This window comes from Tarenaya hassleriana, unplaced genomic scaffold (genome assembly GCF_000463585.1).
Source record: "Tarenaya hassleriana unplaced genomic scaffold, ASM46358v1 Cleome3, whole genome shotgun sequence".
Taxonomy (NCBI): Eukaryota; Viridiplantae; Streptophyta; class Magnoliopsida; order Brassicales; family Cleomaceae; genus Tarenaya; species Tarenaya hassleriana.
Genome location: NW_010966177.1, coordinates 6,519,202 through 6,539,057, shown reverse-complemented (window position 1 = coordinate 6,539,057; position 19,856 = coordinate 6,519,202). Strand labels below are relative to the sequence as shown.

General features: G+C 37.6%; 4 protein-coding genes and 1 non-coding gene across 5 annotated transcripts; 2 read left to right on the top strand and 3 right to left on the bottom strand.

Annotated features, from left to right (window-relative positions):
* Nucleotides 1-217: 217 nt before the first annotated feature.
* On the top strand, nt 218-1,233 carry LOC104819766 (protein SHI RELATED SEQUENCE 2). The gene is given in 3 exon segments (XM_010550003.1): nt 218-480; nt 483-534; nt 756-1,233. Coding segments are annotated over 3 exon segments (690 nt in total). The 5' UTR covers nt 218-237; the 3' UTR covers nt 1,151-1,233.
* A 2,446-nt stretch (nt 1,234-3,679) lies between these two features.
* LOC104819765 (aldehyde dehydrogenase family 3 member F1) lies at nt 3,680-6,232 on the bottom strand. Its single transcript, XM_010550002.1, is given in 10 exon segments — nt 3,680-4,119; nt 4,273-4,426; nt 4,477-4,563; nt 4,674-4,846; nt 4,960-5,064; nt 5,154-5,278; nt 5,370-5,494; nt 5,496-5,538; nt 5,633-5,729; nt 5,845-6,232. Coding segments are annotated over 10 exon segments (1,419 nt in total). The 5' UTR covers nt 6,115-6,232; the 3' UTR covers nt 3,680-3,879.
* A 1,985-nt stretch (nt 6,233-8,217) lies between these two features.
* TRNAP-CGG lies at nt 8,218-8,289 on the bottom strand. Its single transcript has one exon. It is a non-coding gene; the product is annotated as a tRNA-Pro (tRNA).
* A 1,121-nt stretch (nt 8,290-9,410) lies between these two features.
* LOC104819764 (elongation factor 1-delta 1-like) lies at nt 9,411-11,405 on the bottom strand. The gene is made up of 8 exons (XM_010550001.1): nt 11,308-11,405; nt 11,068-11,178; nt 10,763-10,879; nt 10,479-10,572; nt 10,209-10,335; nt 9,980-10,093; nt 9,722-9,883; nt 9,411-9,609 (listed from the first exon to the last, which is right to left on the bottom strand). Coding segments are annotated over exons 2-8 (702 nt in total). The 5' UTR covers nt 11,154-11,178; nt 11,308-11,405; the 3' UTR covers nt 9,411-9,607.
* A 4,498-nt stretch (nt 11,406-15,903) lies between these two features.
* On the top strand, nt 15,904-19,645 carry LOC104819763 (probable LRR receptor-like serine/threonine-protein kinase At4g36180). The gene is given in 3 exon segments (XM_010550000.2): nt 15,904-16,224; nt 16,226-18,902; nt 18,994-19,645. Coding segments are annotated over 3 exon segments (3,345 nt in total). The 5' UTR covers nt 15,904-16,087; the 3' UTR covers nt 19,525-19,645.
* The last annotated feature ends 211 nt before the right edge of the window (nt 19,646-19,856 follow it).

Below are 19,856 nucleotides of genomic sequence, written 5' to 3'. Positions count from 1 at the left end.
ATCGGAATTAACCAATTCCGGGTCTCATGGTAATTAGGGTTTTGTGAATTATGGATATTGCTTCTCCAAGATTAGGGTTAGATTGTCGGAAATGGCAGGGATTTTCTCGTTAGGATCAGGAGGAAACGAAGAAGAAGAACAACAAAAGACTTGGCTTTGGTACAGAAACACAAACCCTAACGCCTCAAGCTCCAACAACCAGCAAATATGAACCACCCGCCGCAGCAGCAAATGTTCATGCAGCAGCAGCAGCAAAGCCTGGATCTTTATCCGGACGGTCAAATCGACCACTCCGACTTGGCCACGTCATCAAGATCTGTGATGATAAGCTGTCGGGACTGTGGCAACCAAGCCAAGAAGGGGTGCGCACACATGCGGTGCAGGACCTGTTGCAAGAGCCGTGGCTTCGACTGTCCCACCCACGTGAGGAGCACATGGGTCCCCGTCGCTAGACGCCGCGAGCGCCAGCAGCAGTTGGGGGGGGGGGAGGGGGAGCCAATATCCCGAAACGTCCCAGAGACACCCCCTCGACAGGTTTAGTTTTCGTCTAACCATCTTCAATCTGCTTATAATCCAGATCTAAAGTAGATTGATCATGTGAAAGTTCCAACGTAGTACGTCTGGTTTTTTCCAATGAACTTACACAAACATGTCATCAAAGACATGATCTGAACCTACGACCATCACCAAGACTTGCTTAGAGCTAGAAAGGCAACTCGATAAGATGAATGTTTGGTTGTGATTAATTGTGTTAGGGACGTTAGATATGGGAGAGGCGGCTTTTCCGGCGGAAGTGAACTCGGAAGCGGTTTTCCGGTGCGTGAGAATGAGCGGAATCGACGACGGAGATGGCCAATACGCTTACCAGACGGCGGTGAACATAAGCGGTCACGTCTTCAAGGGAATTCTCTACGACCAGGGCCCAGAAAGCAGCCACAACATAAGCGGCGGCAGTGCCGGCAGCGACCACCAGAGCTCCTCCGCAGGAAATCCATTGAATCCGGCGGCAGCCGCCGGAGGAGCTTCTTCCGGCCACGCCGTGGGACCCTCGCCAATGTTTGTGGACCCTTCTGCTTATTACAACCCGGGTAACCTAAGCATGTTCACGCCTGCAGGTACGCAATTCTATCATCACAACCCAAGATCTTGATGATATCCAATAACGTTTCAAGTTTACTGAAATTGAATTTTTCAGTGTGTAATGTTTTTTTATTTACCCCCCCGCGATGTAAAACTTTGGTACGGTGATACTCGATGTAAGCATGAGGAGCTTATAAAACTTGGTCAACCAAGGTCAACCAAAATGCGAGAGATCTTCGCTTGTTAACTTGTTGTTAATCTTTTTCCCCTTAAATCAAATCAATATATACTTCATGTCCAAATATAAGCTAGATTCAAATACACATGTATATACTAATCATGTATAGAGAGAGTACGTATAGTACTAATGTAGATGTTATAATATATTTTACGTGTACACACACAATATATATATATATATATATATATATGTATATATAAAAGTTTTTGTTTCTCGATAGGTTTGATACTTGCGTAAAGCATTTTCCATGTTTTTTTGCTGAAGTCTACGTACCAGTTGCTTCTCCGATTGGACAAACCTTGAGAAGTCTTTTTGTAAGACAAACTATAATGTGTAAATCTTGATATCGCCCGTTGCCTCCTTGCAAAACTTCGCAATTCACATTTTTGATAATTTAAAATAATTTTATAATATGCACATCCAATTTAAACTACTAGTCGAATTAACAATTATGTGAAAATTTTCACATTTTTTAAAAGGTAATTTTTTTCAAAAGTTCATATTTGTTTGCACACTTTAATGTTCCAATCTTTTATTTGTGTTTTCAATTTGGTCGGATCTTTTTCGTGGTTTCAAATTCACTTAGCAGATAAAAAATTTGGTCGTATCCAACAATATATGTTATTTACCCGTGAATAAATGAATCAGCGACTAACCATTTCTTTTAAATATACTTAATGGCGCATTTATCTAATACAAGTTTTTAATATCGCAAAAAAAAATAAATCAGATTCCTTATATTTGTGCGTGTGTTTGCACGAAAAAAATAGAAAAAACGTGAGAAAATCGAATTAGTTAAATCTTTTTATTCCCGCAAACGACGTGAAGTGTGCATATGGGTGATTAAAAACTCTAATAGAAAATCAAGAATATTATCTTTTTTGTCGTATGGTCCAAAGTACTTGTCCATTGTGCAGGTCTATTATTAATCTCACCTCTCTCAGAGTGCAATGGTGATATAAGAAAAACCCAATATATATATATATATGTGTATATATATGTTTTTTAAAAAAAGTCAATCTAAGATCTATAGAAAATGGGCATTTTCGAAAACAAAATAAATTCGTTGGTTATTGTAAATATATTCCAGTCTGTAACGTAACGATGCCTATATGATTAGAGCTTTGGCTAGACAGAGTAATCCAAATAAATGCCGATTCATTTGTTACTTTTATTGCCGAAAAAGAAAACCATATCCTTCTCTTTAAACCATAAAATTAAAAGCGCCCCAGAAAATAAAGAATTACATTAATTAAATATTATTTCTCCAATGTTTTATTTTATTTCTATAACAACAAGGTAAAAATACCCATGTGCATGTATATATATATATATATATATTGAATTTTGTCTCAGATTTTGTTGTCTTTTCGTTTCGTGATGATAATGAAGAAAAAGACAAAGGCAACCCCCCAAGACTTAAAAACACCAATTGGAAGTATAAGACAACTGTAAGAAGATTAAACGCCATGGGACAAGTTACTCACATACCACAAAAGAAACATTTGCTAATCATTAATTCGACCAAATTTATCAATCAATATGTATATGTGTTTATACATATATATATATATATGTGTGTATGCATCTATATATACATATACGGCTAAAGAAACGACGATAAGGGGGAGATAAAGAACCTGGGTTTAACAAAAGCTTTGGCCCTCGGAATGTGCCTTGACTCGCAAGTCATCGATTTGATCTTAAAAGGAAGAACACAACCCAGACACAACAGCTTCAAGCTAGTTGAATCTCAGTTCAACAAAACATAACTACAGAGAGAGAGAGGGAGAGAGATTTAATGGAGTGAGGAATGTTGCAGAGGATGGATATAAGGGGGGAAAGGAATGGTGGTGGATATCATGTAACACAAAAGCTGAGTGAGGAGAAGACAAAAGATATCTAGGGTTTTGTATTAACAAGTAATAGGGTGGGGATGAAATTCGGCAGTGATGCAGTGACCTATATAATGTGTGTGCTGTGCCCATCTTTCAGCTTTTCTCCCTTCTTCTTTTCCCCTTTTTTTTTTTTTTTTGTTCCTTTGGACACACATATATACACCTTTGTGCTTACATCCACATGTGTGTATGTATGCGTGTATATGTCTGTATATAACACATATATGCTTGAGTGGTCCTAACACACAATTGCTGAACAAAATCCTGACTTCTCACTTCCAAGAACCAAGTTGCGTCCTTTGCTTCAATTCTTGAACATATATTTCTTTTTTGTTAAAGAATTCTTGAACATATATTGTGTATATATACATATATATATATATATGTACCTATATATTCAATAACCAAGATGACCCGTGGCTCATTCCGAATACTTCACATGTTATTAAAGAGATTAATCTCCGTTAATATCTCCCATGTTTCAATGGCGAAAACACACTGTTGCGTATAAAACAAGAGAATACAGATTGAAAAAAAAACCCTTATGGAGCTTTTGGAAAGTTCTGTAAGAAAAGACAGGAAATCACTCATAATGGCGGCAAACTACATTCTCTTGACAGAACTAAAAACGAAAACATTTGGATCGATTGTATAATAAAACTATACTCTCTTGATTCCGAGGAGGAGGAGGAGAAGCCTGAAGTAATCGGCGCCGATAGCCAGTTGGAGGAAAGCGAGCTTGAACTTGTTCCATGGAGGGTACCTCGGCTCTATCTCCACCTTCAAGCTTCCTTCCATTACCGCCTTCTCGTGGCTGAAGCATTCGAACGAGTATTTCCCGTGGTACCGCCCCATCCCGCTCGGTCCGACCCCTCCAAATGGCAATGCATCACACATATACTGCAGCAGAATCAACATTGGTAATTAGAAAAGAACGTAGAAAAGAAGATTTCCGATATGAATTCTGACATATGCTAAGAGATGTGATCGTATACCTTCAAAATACAGTCTCATTTAATAAAAATACGGTGGCATGTATATACGTATATATACCTGAACCATGACGTCGTTGAACGTAACGCTTCCAGACGAGGTTTCTGACAAGATTCTGGTTTTTAGGTTCTCGTCTTTGGTGAATGCATAGATGGCCAGAGGTTTCGGAATTGACTTGATTAACTCTATGCTCTCTTTGATGTCATTTAACTTCGTTACCAACAAAAACATACGATCAGATTCTTGTAAAAATAAGGTGTATATATTATCGGAAGAATAGGACCGAAGATTTCTTCTGTCATAACCTCCGAATCAAGAGGAGGATCCAACAAGATTGTCGGCTCTATGTACCTGTCAAGCATGCATACATATATTTTATATCTTTTGATCTTTTCTCGGTATTCAGTTATAGATTTCGTGCAATGCAAGAAACAGAAAACGGTTCGGGGAAGATAGGTTACAGCTTCTCTTCGTCTGTGGTACCGCCGTGAATGATCGAAGCTTTAACCCGAGGATCGTCAAGGTAGCGAGACAACCTCTGAAAGTGTTGCTTATTGACAATCCTTGAGAGACATCCACAGTTTTTCGGATTCTCCCCAAAGAACGTCTTGATCGTTTTCTTGAGCATATCAATCTGTGACAAATAACCAGAAACTGAGTAGAAGGAACCCTAATCTTACACGAAAAAAGTTTCAGAATCTCAGGATGAATTTTCATAAGCTGTGCATATATACATGCATACAATACCAGAGATGATGCAAATCTTTTTTCGACGATAACATAATCGACACAAATACAAGCTTGTCCACCGCAAGAACCCCATTTCCCTCCGGCGATCCTCTTCACAGCGACCTTGAATCCGATTATGGATCAGAACCCAACACGAAGAAACAGTTTTCGAGATTCGTTAAACTTGGGAAATTTTGATTGAAGAAACAGACCTTGATGTCCCCTGAGATGGAGTGCTCATCAAGAATGGTAGGACATTTTCCACCGAGCTCCAATGTCACAGGAGTTAGATGCTCTGCAGCTGCAGACATCACGATCCTCCCCACCTTCGGACCACCTGATGCATTTACACCAACCATAAACCCTAAAACCCTAACGAAACTGATAAGCATGAAAAAAGGTAATCAGACGGGGAAAGAAAGGAGTACCTGTGAAGAAAATCTTGTCCCATTTATGCTGCAAGACGATGGCAGCGACATCGGGTCCACCTTCGATGACTTTAATGGCTTTGGAGTCTAAGTAAGATGGGATTGTCTTGGCGAGGAAGGAACTGTCGACCTGCTGATATTGCTCCAATGAGAGGGTCCAAACACAGAGCTGATCCCAGTGACGCAAATTCACAAACTTGTTACATTTTTTATAGGCATGAAATTGAAAACATAAGATTATCTGAAAAGAATCGAATCATTACAGATTGGGAAATTCCAACAGGAGAATATGAGAACCGTTCCGAATGGTTCAGACACCACTTTCCCCTTTGCCGGGAAGAAAAGCAGAGGAAGGTTGCTCTGTTTTTTTTTTTTTTGGTCACCCATCAAAAAAATCAAAGTCAGATAACGAAAAGGGGGAAACCCCAAGAAAGAGATTAAGAATTTGAATTCATAAAATGAAAAAAGTCGGCACCTTTTTGGGCGAGGCCCATTTGTCGAGAGATTTCAAAGCAGTGGAAGCTGCGTTTTGGACAACTCCGATCTCATCTCTGTAAGCTTCGGTGCTGTGTTTCCCCAAATCTTGGAACAGAGCAGTGCAGATCTTGTCCCCGTTGTCGTGAATCATCTCCAGTATGGCTCTGATCTGTGTTTTTCGCCACGTCAGGCTTCTCGTTCTCCCGCTCTCGAACGTCTCTCTCAGCTCTCCCAAGCTCTGCTCCACCATCTCCTTCTCCGCTTCCATGGCCTCTCTCTCTCTCTCTCTCTCTCTCTCTCTCTCTCGTGTTTTTTCTTTCACTGACACAGAGCAGAAGCAACTCCAGGAAGCAAGGGAAAGTGGTTGCTTTTTTTAGAAGGGAAAACGAAAAGTATATTTATTTATACACCCTTTCAGGTAACCATCAATGCAGCGACGTGGACCGACGTATAATAATTTGGCCAAATTTGTAGAAATGAAATAACATGTCAAAACGGTGTGTGTGTATATATATATGTGTATATATTTGATTGATCCTCCTACGTAGATCATGTATTATACATATTTTTTACGTGTACTACAAATCGGATGTGATTAGAGGGTCAATTTAGTACGAGGTCCGAAATCTACCCAAAAATATATCGGATTTCAGATTAAATTTTTATGTCCGAACAAAATCGGATTTTTGGATCAGATTCAATTCGGTTTTCGCATCCGATTCGGATAAAACCTAATATTTTTTAAAAATAATTAAAAAAGAAAAATAAAATTATAAAGAAATTGAGTGGCTCGGTCCGATCTGATCCGAAATTTATAAGATTGAATTTCGAGTTTGACTATATAGACCCAAAAAAATCATGTCGTCACGAATTCAAAACCCTCATACTGAATGTGGATTCGAACCGGACGCGACCGATCGATACCCGAATGCTGACATATATATGTTCATTTTATTAAGTTTGTAAATGAAAAAAAAAATGTATTGATTATTTCTATATGTGTTGAATAAGGGAGCAGCCAATTGGACCGTCGAAATTAAATAGGCAGCATAAAATATCTTATCTCTGTCCATATTGAATTAAATACTTTGGGTGGATTTTTCTACGTAGAGATGACAAGTAAGGCAGGCATTTAATGAATGTCACGGTCCAACTTCTAACCTAACCGGTTCGGACTGTGTCACATGACTGTAGTCACAGTACATTGAATTTTGTGTTGTTTATAGTTATAGTTTTCTAAAAAACTTTTCACTACTTTATAAGGATATTTTTTTATAAAAAAAACATGTCAAAAATAGGTTATCTTGTAGTTTCGGAGACTTTGAATAAATATTTTGAGTTTTGGTTATATCTTATTTCGTTTATTTCTCTAATTTGTATATACATACAATTTTATATCATAGTTTTATCGACGGTAATATTTCGGTGTTGACGATCATGGAGAGTAATTGTCAATGCGGACGGGTATGGATAAAAAACGATTTCTAGTAGATTTTTTGATAAGAGAAATAGGGTGATGAATGACGTACTCAAATGGGAAAGATGTGGGGATTATATAGATACGAGATTATACAGTAAAAAACAATTTAAATAAATTGATTGAACTGTTTATCTCATTTTTTAACTATCTATTTCGAAAGAATTTCAAAATTAAACATATTCGTTTTGAAATAGTCTAACGATGAAAGAATTCATGATATATGTGAATGAGTCATGTTTGATGGAGATAATTTCAATTTTTTTTATAACGTTTTCAGAGCATTACATTGACAAAAAAGTGTAATATACCAATATGATAGCAAACATTTAATTTTTTAATCACTTTAAAATTATATATATATATATATATATATATATATATTCACGTGCATAAATTTTGTATGGGGAGTAACACTTATCTAGTCAATTCATCACCGTATTATTCTATTCATGTACGCATGAGCATAATATATGTTTACTGATTTATATCAAGTTCCAACTAATCATCAAATTGTTGAATTTCTGATGTATTATTACATATTTATCGGTACGTCAATCGAATATTATTACATGCAAAAGTCAATTTATACGGTCTGCGTTGTCTACATATGAATATCGTTTATCGAAATCGATTGGGTACGATATTGTATTGGTCCGTCAAATAAATTAAATGTGATCGGTGTGCGATGTTATGCTTGAATCACTCAACTTCCAACCATATAACATTAATTTTAATTTCCTGTATTGGTCCGTCAAATAAATAAAATATCACCAAACTTAGGGATATTTATTCTAACTAAGATCATTTTTTAATCTTATACAAAAAAAAAAAGATAATTTATCTTAAAACGAAATAACTTCTAATGTCAAGGAGCAAAACACTAAATAAAAAGGGGTGTTCCGAGAATCGAACTCGGGACCTCTCGCACCCGAAGCGAGAATCATACCACTAGACCAAACACCCTGATTCAGTACGTTAGGAATATTAATATATTTAAATATATTATACCATGAAATAAGTTTGAAAACCATACAAAAATATTTTTAAATAATATAAATAGAAGTAACGTATTTGTTCGGAGGAATATAATTTATGGAGGTTTATGTGACATGCTTTCTCCACTCGTCACGTGGGTCTCATTTTGAATTTCTTCTATTGTGCTTCCACCGACGGTCGGTGGGCCCACGTTTTGTATCCATAAAAAGTTTTCTGTTATTAGTTTATAAGAAGCATTTATAATTATCTTTCATCGGGATATATATATAATTTGACATGTTTTTAATACAGCAAAATTTTAATTACTCAATAAACTTCACGATTCTGAAATCAAAACTGATATTTGGTTTTCGTGATTGCAATGTATATTGTTGAAGCAGAAATCTATAAATAATATGTGTTCATAAATATAATCTCTAAATATATCAATTGAAAAACGATATTGTTGAAGCAGACAAAAAAAAAAAATCAAATCAGTGGAACATAAATTTTGTTTACGGCAATAAAGTTTAGAAATCCGTGGGGAAAAAAAACATGCACTGTATAAGCCATGCATTGATAGCAATATAAAAATATAAAAAAGTTTGAGATTAACAGAAAAATAATCACTTAGGGGAAAAAAAAAGCTTCAACATACCATATTTTATGTAAACAAATCTCACATAAATATCTACATTTTATAAAATATACTAAATAAAGACTTCAATTTTTCATTTAATTTAATTAATACATTAAATATTACAATATTCTAACTTTATATCTCGAAATATTTTAAATAAATATCTTAATTCATAAAAATGATATAGTACAGATTCTAAACATGATGTATCAATTATGTTAATTTTTAAAATAAAAATAAAATTCACAAAATCAATGACAAGTTTTAACTCTATTGACGGTATAAAAGAACAAATTGACATTGTATATAACTCTGATTTTGTGAATTAAAATATCAACATAAACATTTTTAATATTTAAAATATTAATTATGTAAAATTAAAAAATTTAACATTTATTTGATATATCTCATAAAGGTAAATATTTATATGCGAACTTACTTTTTATAGACAAACATAAAAAAAGATGCATTTCGGAACCCAAAGGAGCTCGAGTACGGAATCGAGTACCCAAACCCTAGTCCTTTGATTTAAGGAACTTAGACATGTAACACAACAGAAACACGTAATAAATATCTCATACAAATATCAGACCGCAAGATTCCACAACAAGAACCAAAATTTAACGATAGAAACAAGAAAAACTTTAAGACAATTAGTCCATCCTCTCCTGCATTGTGCATAAAAGCCAAAGAATGCAATGTTCATTAGTTTACAACAAAATTTTCTCACAATAGCTTGAAGTGAAAGAGCACAAGGCATTATATAGGTCTCGGACTTACAGATCTTGTTGAAGGCAACAATGTCACAGCTCTGGACGTATTCGTTGATCGGCTCGACGGTCAGCCGCTCCTCGATGAGAGTGTCAACCGACACAAGGTCGTCGACAATGGTGAGCATTATCTGCAACTTCTTGATTCCGTAACCAACGGGTACAAGCTTTGCTGTTAAACAAACAAGAACCCGACATGTTAAGATCCACCCGACACAAAAAAGAAGTGAAGGTTCGGGAAGGAAGTAAAGATTCGGGCGAAACCCACATGCTCCCCAGAGTAATCCTTCCATCTCAACGCTTCTCACGGCTTCCTCGAGCTTCTTCATGTCGGTTTCATCATCCCACGGCTTGACGTCCAAAAGAACTGACGACTTGCCAGCTGATAAGGAAATCCAAACAATAAACACTCCATTACTCTAGAACCATGAATCAAGAAAATAGAGTAGACTCTGAGAGATCTGTATATAGATACTGAAAGAGAATTGATGACTAACATTCCTTCTTCTTTCCAGATGCCTTCACAGCAGCTGCACGCTCCTCGGCAGCTTTCTTTTCCTCCTCGGTCTCCTCCCCGAAAAGGTCAACATCGTCATCATCCTCATCCTCATCAGCAGCAGCACCCTACAATTAGATGAATACAAAAACATAAATGATGTTCAATGTTCACAGAAAAATAATTAAAAGCATGGCTCTCGACAACTTCCAAACATATGCAAAATATGATGCAGAATCTGACCAGACTGATACCAAAACCAATTGAATACCTTAGAGTCCTCTGCCGGGGGAGTAGCAACAGCCTCTTCAGTGATGGGAGCAAAGCCCTCGACAGTGACACCACTCCCTTCAGCAGACACACCTCTGAGAATGGAAATCATGAGTTAAGAGACAGAGACAAGCATACGGATAATGAATTCAAACAATCCAAAACTCGAAATGGAAACAATGAGTTAAGACATAAAGACAAGATACAGATAATGTGTCCAAACAACACAATCAAACTATTCAAAACCCCAAAAAAGGGGAACAATAAAAAGGAATCAGGACTTACGAGATCCTCAAAAGAGCATCAATGTGGTTGTACCAACGGGCGGCATTCACGTACTCGGAAGTCGGAGGTTTTGAGAGAGCAGTGTAGACAGCGAGATCATCCTTTGAAGCCTGGTACCTATAATCATACAAACAAACGATTAGCCAATACAACCCATCAAAATCTCCAACATATACAATATGCACCTAAGCTTCTTTATCATCCTAAGAAGAATACGGTATTGATCTAATCGGTATTCCTCATCAATAACGATCTATGACATTAGCTTAAGAGGAAGAAGAGAAAGGGGGAAATGAGAATCTCACCCGGTGATGTAACTGCGAGTGAGCAGATACTCGTCAAGATTCTTCAATCCAGAAGCCGAGTTGAGGTTAGCGAACGACACCGCCATTGTTGATGTAGCTCGGAGGTTGTTTCTGAAAAGACAATTCCAGACAAAATCCTCCGTTACAGAAACCGGATCAAAGCCCAGGAAAAAGTGCAACCCCACAGTTGATTCATGAACAAAACTACACAGAGACACAGAGGGGAATCGAGATCGGAACCTGATGAATTTGGCGCCGGAGAGAGAGAGATGGAAAGCACACGAGAGGCAGGGAAAGAACGTAATGAAAAATTAGGGGCCTTTATTCGAAGCGTCTAGGGTTTCTGTTATGACCGTTCGATTACTGAATTATGATCTGACGGTGCAAAATGCGTAGATCCCAGTTGTTATTTTTTGGGCCGAGCATCCGTCCTAGTTGGGCCTATATGGTTAATTAATTTTGGGCTATTTGACTAGGCTCTGTTTAAAAATTGGACCTAAGCCCTCGTATTATATATATTCATAAACATATGGGTATATAAATACAATATGTGTTTTGTTATTTTCTGACGCATTTATTTAATATTTTAAAAAATAGATATCAATCTACCGTAATAGTAATTTAAATTTCTTATCGTATAATAGAAAAGATTTTATTCATAAATGACTTGCGGCAGAAGAAACGACAGTAAGTACATAAGATATTTGATATTATCAATATGCCCCAATTATAGTAACCACACTATAAAACGTGCCATTAAAACTCAACATTTTTTCTTGTCAAATTTTACATATTATATTTTATATCCACAGTAATTAATTAATAGTCACTATCACTAAACCCATTAATTAATTATTAATCAATCGGACCCACCGAAAGTCGAAAAATCATAAACAATTCGGAAATTTCGGTCCAAATTATTTCGGTTCAATTTTTACATAATAAAATTATAGCCAAACGGTTATATTTTTTTATTTATTCGGTTCGGTTTTAGATCGGTAAAACCCTAATAATCGTTCGGTTAACCACGGTTATTCGGTTATTAATCGAATTAGACCGAACCTGAACAGTTATTCAACTTACTCAACCATTTGGTTAATCGTTTGATTAACTGCTTTTATTTGATTTGATTCGATTCGGTTATCCAATTAATAACCGAAATTGTGACCCTATGTGTGTCCAAACCCAAAGCCAAGTCTTGGATCCTTGTTCTCGTGCTCGACCAGTGTTACGTCATCATGACATCAGTTAACGTAATAACGTCAACAATAATTATAGATATTATTTTTTTGTGATTTAAAGCTCGATGGCGGGGCCCATGAAGTGTAGAGCGGTACGGACGCCGGAAAGAGACGGTGCTGGGGGAAGTTGACGGCGGAGCCAGTGAACTGTACGTCAATCGCCGCCGTCGTCTCCGATTCGCCAGAGAGGTTCTCCGGTCTTGAGTGGGCGCCGGAATCCGATTCATCGCCGCGGGTAAACACTCGTTTCTGGATGATTAGATGATTAGAAAAATGATTATTATTACCAAAAAAAGTAAATTGATGATTATATTCGCATATACGTTTATGTTAATCAATTTATCACTCGAACGACCATGTGTTTGATTCAGATATACGTTTTGAAAAATCGAGGTATTAATTTATCGGGAATATGATTATAAAACTGATATTAATTCAATTAATTTTATTAGTTTAAATATATAAATAAGAATAATATTATTTTTTTATTTTCAAGAAAAATATCAAATCATTTTTCTAATATAGGACAAAGGTGGGACAGTATAATGAGATGGATACAATATGGGCTTGGGTTTGGGCTTTTATTGGCATTTATATTTGGGCTTATTCAAGGCCTTAAAATATATATATATATTTTTCCCTATTAACGACCTATGGATAAAGAAGCAAATACATTTTAAATGTGACCACAATATTCCAAAAAAAAAAAAAAGAGGAACAAAACAAAGCTGCGGTCCAATTGGACTGATGTCCATGGAACCAAAAAAACTATATTCGTTATTTTATTTTATTTTTTAAAAATTGACTGTATTTTTCATAGAGGTGGGTCCAAATTTGACGGGAAATCAAATTCGACATGCCACTTTTATCATTGTTTTCTGTTTGCTAGATGAAAGCAACAGCATTGTTCTTTCTTCAAAAAACGTCGATGTAAGAGCCATAATATATATATATATATATACGATATATAAATATATATATATATATATATATAAAAGTGATAAGGTACATTTGAATTTTAAAACCGCCTAATAAAAGCATGGTTGGGTGAAAATTAAATGTTTATATAACTATTTTTATTTTGGGACTTTGCCTCGACATTATTATGGTTCGGAACAACAAAATTTCATTATATTACGGAAGAAAGACAAATCGTACCAAAGTTTCGTTTTGATATGCGAATCTTTCATATTCTTTATATCCAAACACATTAGAAATTCGGAGTGATTAATGGGCGTTGTTCCTTTTTTGGATGGAAATAATGATCAATATGTTAAAAAAAGGATGGATATTCCAATTTGAGTAATAAAATATGTTTCGGAACGGAAGTGTGTCCAAATGAATTCAATCTAGAAATTTATTAGATATAATTTTTGAAAATTTTCAAAAAATACATCAAATTTGAATTTTTAATTGGTTAAAAATATATAAAATATAGAAATCTTTACAAAATGCCAAAAAATGCACTAACTTTCTCAAATCCCTATACTAACAATGTGTTTTTTCAAGTTTGTATATTAAAACATATTTTGAAGAGATGACATGTTTTTTTCTTATATATACATATATATAATTTTTAAACCAAATTAAATAAATTTGATAAAAAAATATAAAACGTATAAAAAACGAATTAAAACCCCGCTCATTAAGATTCAACGTAAAAATAATATATATCCAAAATAATGTCCAATCCTAACCACTATGATTTGGTCATATATAACTATTATCGAATCCCCTAACGAAATATGTTTAGAAGCATTGGAAAACGTAACAATTTATTAGATGATGATGAATCGTGGCAAGTACTAATGCAGATGCCCTTATCTATTAGCAATGAAACTTATATATGCACGCACATATATACATATATGTTACAATTAAATACATATTGGCTTGATCTATTGAATGTAACAAGAAGCGACAAGTGGGGTCTCTTTTGTTTTGGTATATTTGAACAACTTATAATTAATATTTTTTTAATTAAATGATTTTTTTTACAAATTTATGTCAATTTTTATGGGGTTTTGGCATGAATAAAAATAATCAAAGGGTTTGCCGAAAGATTGCGGTAGAATCAATCATTTTGTCAAACCATTGAATTTAATAGTTCAGTTTCTTCGGGCAAAAGTGAAAAAGTGAGAAACCAACTCAATTAATGTCTGAAAATAAGGAGAGATGTGGACCCACCAAACCTAAAATGAAAGGATGACAAATAAACTCGTATATAAAAAAATATATATATGTAAATAGATTTGGCAATTTACTTTTGTTATTTCATGCAAATTAATTTAATTTATGGATGTTGACTATATCCGTAGTGGAAAACAAAATGAAAACAATTTCTTTTGTTATAATTTTTATTTTGTAAGAATTCAATTACTTTACTTAGAAAAAAAACAAATTTATACATAATTCGTTTAGAAAATAGCTTCGTTTAAGGATTATAATATTTTATCTGATTTTATATTTCCCTATTTTAAATTAAAATGTCGAAACCTAATTGTGATTGCTATTTTATTATTTTTTCAGATATATTGCCATTAGTATATTTTTTTCATTTCCCAATGAATTTTTCATATCTATGCATCTTCCACTTCGACAAGTATGTGACCAATATCTGCATACATACATATATACGTAATACAAATACATATACATATATACGTACATTTCATAAAAAAAACATATATACATGTATGTGAGCACCACCGAGTGTACATGGCACGTGCCTGGATTTAATTACCCGGTAAATGTTCTATTAGTGGGCCCAACCCAACCAAGCCCAAATGAGATGAAATTTTAAAAAATTATTTTAATATTGTTTTCGATTATTAAAAGGCTAAAAAGATTAAGGAGCCCGTGAAATTAGGTAATTAATTAATTAATTAATTAATTTAAATGAAGTCTTAACGTTCAACTTAAGTTTAAAAACAAAGAAAAAAAGCCTGCGAGCACTCTGACACTCGCCTCAATGATTCGTCCCATACTCCTCAGAAAGTTCGCCCGACCTTATTTTACTAACCACAAATAAAAACCACACCGATCGCATATAATTAATTAGAAATAATTAAGATGATTATTTGGAATCCCGTATATAAAATATAATAGAACACTCATTTTTAATTAAACCCAACTAGATCTAAAATAAATCGAATAAATATATTCTTTTAAAAATCGAATATATATATGTGGTTAAAATGGTATGATTAGAATAAATCATCACAACATGTATATGTAATTCATATTATCGCATAGAAAAGAAATTTAATTATGAAACTATAATTAAAATTACTAATCAAACCAAAATCTGGTTTTATACACACATGTAGACAAATTTTAGAATTGCAATTATTTTATAGATAATGAAATAGCAAAAGTATTAGGACAAAACCAAAACAAACAAAAGGTATTAAGTACGAATTAAAAAAGTTTAAAAAATGACAAGAGGAACCAAAATATTTCCCAATTGGAACTTTATCTCTCTTAAAAGTTAAAACACATTAATAGCAGATAATTAATTAATGGTTTTTTTAATCACTTTTTTTTTATAAAAAAAAAATTGCCATGGAAGCGGAAGTAAAGGGTTTCTCTTCCGTTTATGAATATAGCTTTTACTCATTTTGCTCACTGGACTGTAATTTTGCTCTCCAGAGCCACGCCCATGGAGTCATCTCTCTCTTCTTCTTCCTCTTCTTCCTCTTCTTCATATTAGCCTTTTTCTTCTTCTTTACGTTTTCATTTCGAGCGAACAGTTTTCCCTTTTCGTTTGCGGCGAATCCATGGCCATTAGGGTATTGATTCTGTTCCTTTTCATGGTGGTCCACGCGCCGCCGTTGCTGTCACGCGCAGACGACTTTCAGGCGGAGATCGACGCCCTCACGGCCTTCAAGCTCAACCTCCAAGACCCACTTGGCGCGTTGCACCAACCGCCGCGTCACCGAGATCCGTCTCCCTCGTCTCCAACTCTCCGGCAGAATCTCAGACCGAATCTCCGGCCTCCGCATGCTCCGGAAACTCAGCCTCCGCTCCAACTCCTTCAATGGCACCATCCCTGCTTCACTCGCTTACTGCACGCGCCTACTCGCCCTTTTCCTCCAGTACAACTCGCTTTCCGGGAATCTTCCTCCGGGGATGGGTAACCTCACCGCGCTCGAGGTCTTCAACGTCGCCGGAAACCGCCTCTCCGGCGAGATCTCCGTCGGCTTGCCCACAAGCCTCAAGTTCCTGGACCTTTCGTCTAACACCTTCTCTGGTCAGATTCCGAGTGGAATCGCTAACCTGACTCAGCTTCAGCTCATCAACCTCTCGTACAATCAGTTCTCCGGCCAGATTCCGGCGAGCTTCGGAGAGTTCCAGAGCCTTCAGTACCTCTGGCTCGATTCCAACCTCTTGCAAGGGACCCTTCCATCGGCGATATCGAACTGTTCCTCCATTGTTCACTTGAGCGCGTCGGAGAACGCGCTCGGCGGAGTGATCCCCGCGGCGATCGGAGCTCTCCCCAACCTCCAGGTCCTATCTCTCTCCGACAACAATCTCTCCGGTAGAGTGCCGTTTTCTCTATTCTGCAACACATCACTTAAGATCGTTCAGTTAGGTTCCAATGCTTTCTCCGACATCGTCCGGCCGGAGACATCTGTCTGTCGTACCGATTTGCAGGTGTTGGATCTCCGGGAGAATAGGATTTCCGGCGGGTTCCCGGGGTGGTTAACGAACATTCAGTCACTGTCTGATTTAGATATTTCTGGGAACTTGTTCTTGGGTCGGATTCCTTCTGAGATTGGGAACTTGACGACGTTACAAGAACTGAAAATGGCTAATAATTCTCTGACAGGTGAGATTCCTGTCGAGATCAAGCAATGTAGCTCTCTGAGCGTGCTCGATCTGGAAGGAAACAGGCTAACAGGGAAGATTCCGGAGTTCCTGGGTTACATGAAAGCGTTAAAGGTTTTGTCTCTCGGCAGAAACAGCTTCTCTGGTTCTGTCCCTTCCTCAATGGCGAATCTTCAGCTGTTGAATGAGCTAAACTTCGGCGAAAACAGCTTAAACGGGAGCTTTCCCATCGAGCTCACGGTCCTGACCAATCTGACTGTGTTGGATCTCAGCCGAAACCGGTTCTCCGGGGAGATTCCTGTCAGTATCGGTAACCTGAGCAACATCAATGTGTTGAATCTGAGCGGAAATGGATTCACCGGAAACATTCCGGCAAGTGTAGGGAATCTGTTTAAGCTGACAGCTCTCGATTTGAGCAAGCAGAATCTATCTGGTGAGATTCCATTCGAGCTCTCTGGTTTGCCCAATTTGCAAGTGATTGCATTGCAGGAGAACAGCTTCTCTGGAGATGTGCCTGAAGGGTTCAGTAGCTTGGTTAGCTTAAGGCTTGTGAACCTTAGCTTGAACTCGTTCTCTGGTTCAATCCCGAAGACTTTCGGGTTCCTCCGGTCGTTGGTTGCGCTGGCATTGTCGGACAATCGCATCTCCGGTTCCATTCCCCCAGAAATCGGGAACTGCTCTGATCTTGAAGTTCTCGAGTTGAGATCGAATGCACTGACAGGTCATATTCCACCCGATCTCTCTCGTCTTTCACGCTTGGAGGTGCTCAATATCGGTGGCAACAACCTGTCGGGTGAAATCCCGGCAGATATCTCTGAATGCTCCTCTCTCAACTCGTTGTTGCTTGACCATAATCATCTGTCTGGAGATTTACCTGGATCACTTTCGAGATTATTGAACTTGACAAAGCTGGATCTTGCTGTCAATGACTTTACCGGGGAGATTGCGGTTAGCCTCGGGCTTATTTCCAACAACTTGGCGTACTTCAACGTCTCGGGCAATCACCTGAACGGGGAGATTCCAGATTCATTAGGTTCAAGGTTCAACAATCCGACGGCATTTTCCGGTAACCCTGCATTATGTGGGAAGCCACTGGACATGAAATGTGAGGGAAGTGTTGCAGAAGAGAGGAGAAGAAGAAAGAGGCTGATTCTGATGATAGTAGTGACCGCCATTGGAGCTTGCCTCTTATCGCTCTTCTGCTGTTTCTACATTTACACGCTCCTAAAATGGCGGAACAAGCTGCAGCAGAAGGCGGCCGGGGAGAAGAAACGTAGCCCGGCTAGGGCAAGCGCAGGAAGCAGAGTGAGGAGCAGCACCAGCACCGAGAATGGAGAGCCGAAGCTGGTGATGTTCAACAACAAGATCACGCTGGCTGAGACGGTGGAAGCGACTCGTAGGTTCGATGAAGAGAACGTTCTGAGCCGAACCCGATATGGGTTGCTGTTCAAAGCCACTTACAACGATGGAATGGTGCTCTCCATCCGACGTTTACCCGATTGTTCCCTCGATGAGAACATGTTCAGGAAAGAAGCCGAGTTTCTCGGGAGGGTCAAGCATCGAAACGTCACGGTCCTGAGGGGATATTACACAGGTCCACCTGATCTGAGGCTTCTGGTTTATGACTACATGCCCAATGGAAACTTAGCCACACTGCTTCAGGAAGCGTCTCATCAAGATGGTCATGTCCTGAACTGGCCAATGCGCCACCTCATCGCCCTCGGCATGGCACGAGGGCTTGCATTCCTCCATCAATCCAACATGGTAACCAAAAATTGAATCTTTCAACATTCAGATCATGCAGCTTTCATGGTGAAATCATGTAAAAGTTCAAACCTTTTTTGAACATCCACAGGTTCATGGAGACATCAAGCCGCAGAACGTACTCTTCGACGCAGATTTCGAAGCCCATTTATCAGATTTCGGTCTCGACCGTTTCACCGGGCCGACACCGTCGTCAGGGACGGCATCCAGTTCTGCAACCGTGGGAACACTCGGCTACGTGTCTCCGGAAGCGGCACTGACGGGAGATGTGACGAAAGAATCCGACGTGTACAGCTTCGGGATCGTATTGCTGGAGATTCTGACGGGGAAAAGGCCGGTGATGTTCACGGAACAGGACGAGGATATAGTGAAGTGGGTGAAGAGACAGTTGCAGAGAGGGCAGATCGTGGAGCTGTTGGAGCCGGGATTGTTGGAACTGGACCCGGAGTCGTCGGAGTGGGAAGAGTTCTTACTGGGGATCAAAGTAGGGTTACTGTGTACGGCGGCGGATCCGCTTGATCGTCCGACAATGTCGGATATTGTCTTCATGCTCGAAGGCTGTCGTGTGGGCCCCGATCTCCCTTCCTCCGCCGACCCCACTTCCCTCCCTTCTCCCGCTTGACCCCTTCTTTTTTTTCCGCGATTTTTTTTTTAATTTAGAAAAGTGATTAGCTTATTTAATGCTTGTTTGACTGTTGGAAAGTTGGAAATTTAAATTATTGATTGAATTGCACCCCTACCAATTTTTTTATTTTTATTATTTTTTTTTGGTGAATGGGCCTTGCCTTTGAGCGCATGAGTAGCCCGCGTAAATTGACACCATTTTCGAGCAAAAAGAAGAAAAAAAATCTTAGTATTGTGATAATTTGAAAATTAGCGTAACAATTGTAAGTCGAAGTTATCTATAAAATTTTGGTGATTTCGTATTTTATTATTTTAAATTGATTACGCATT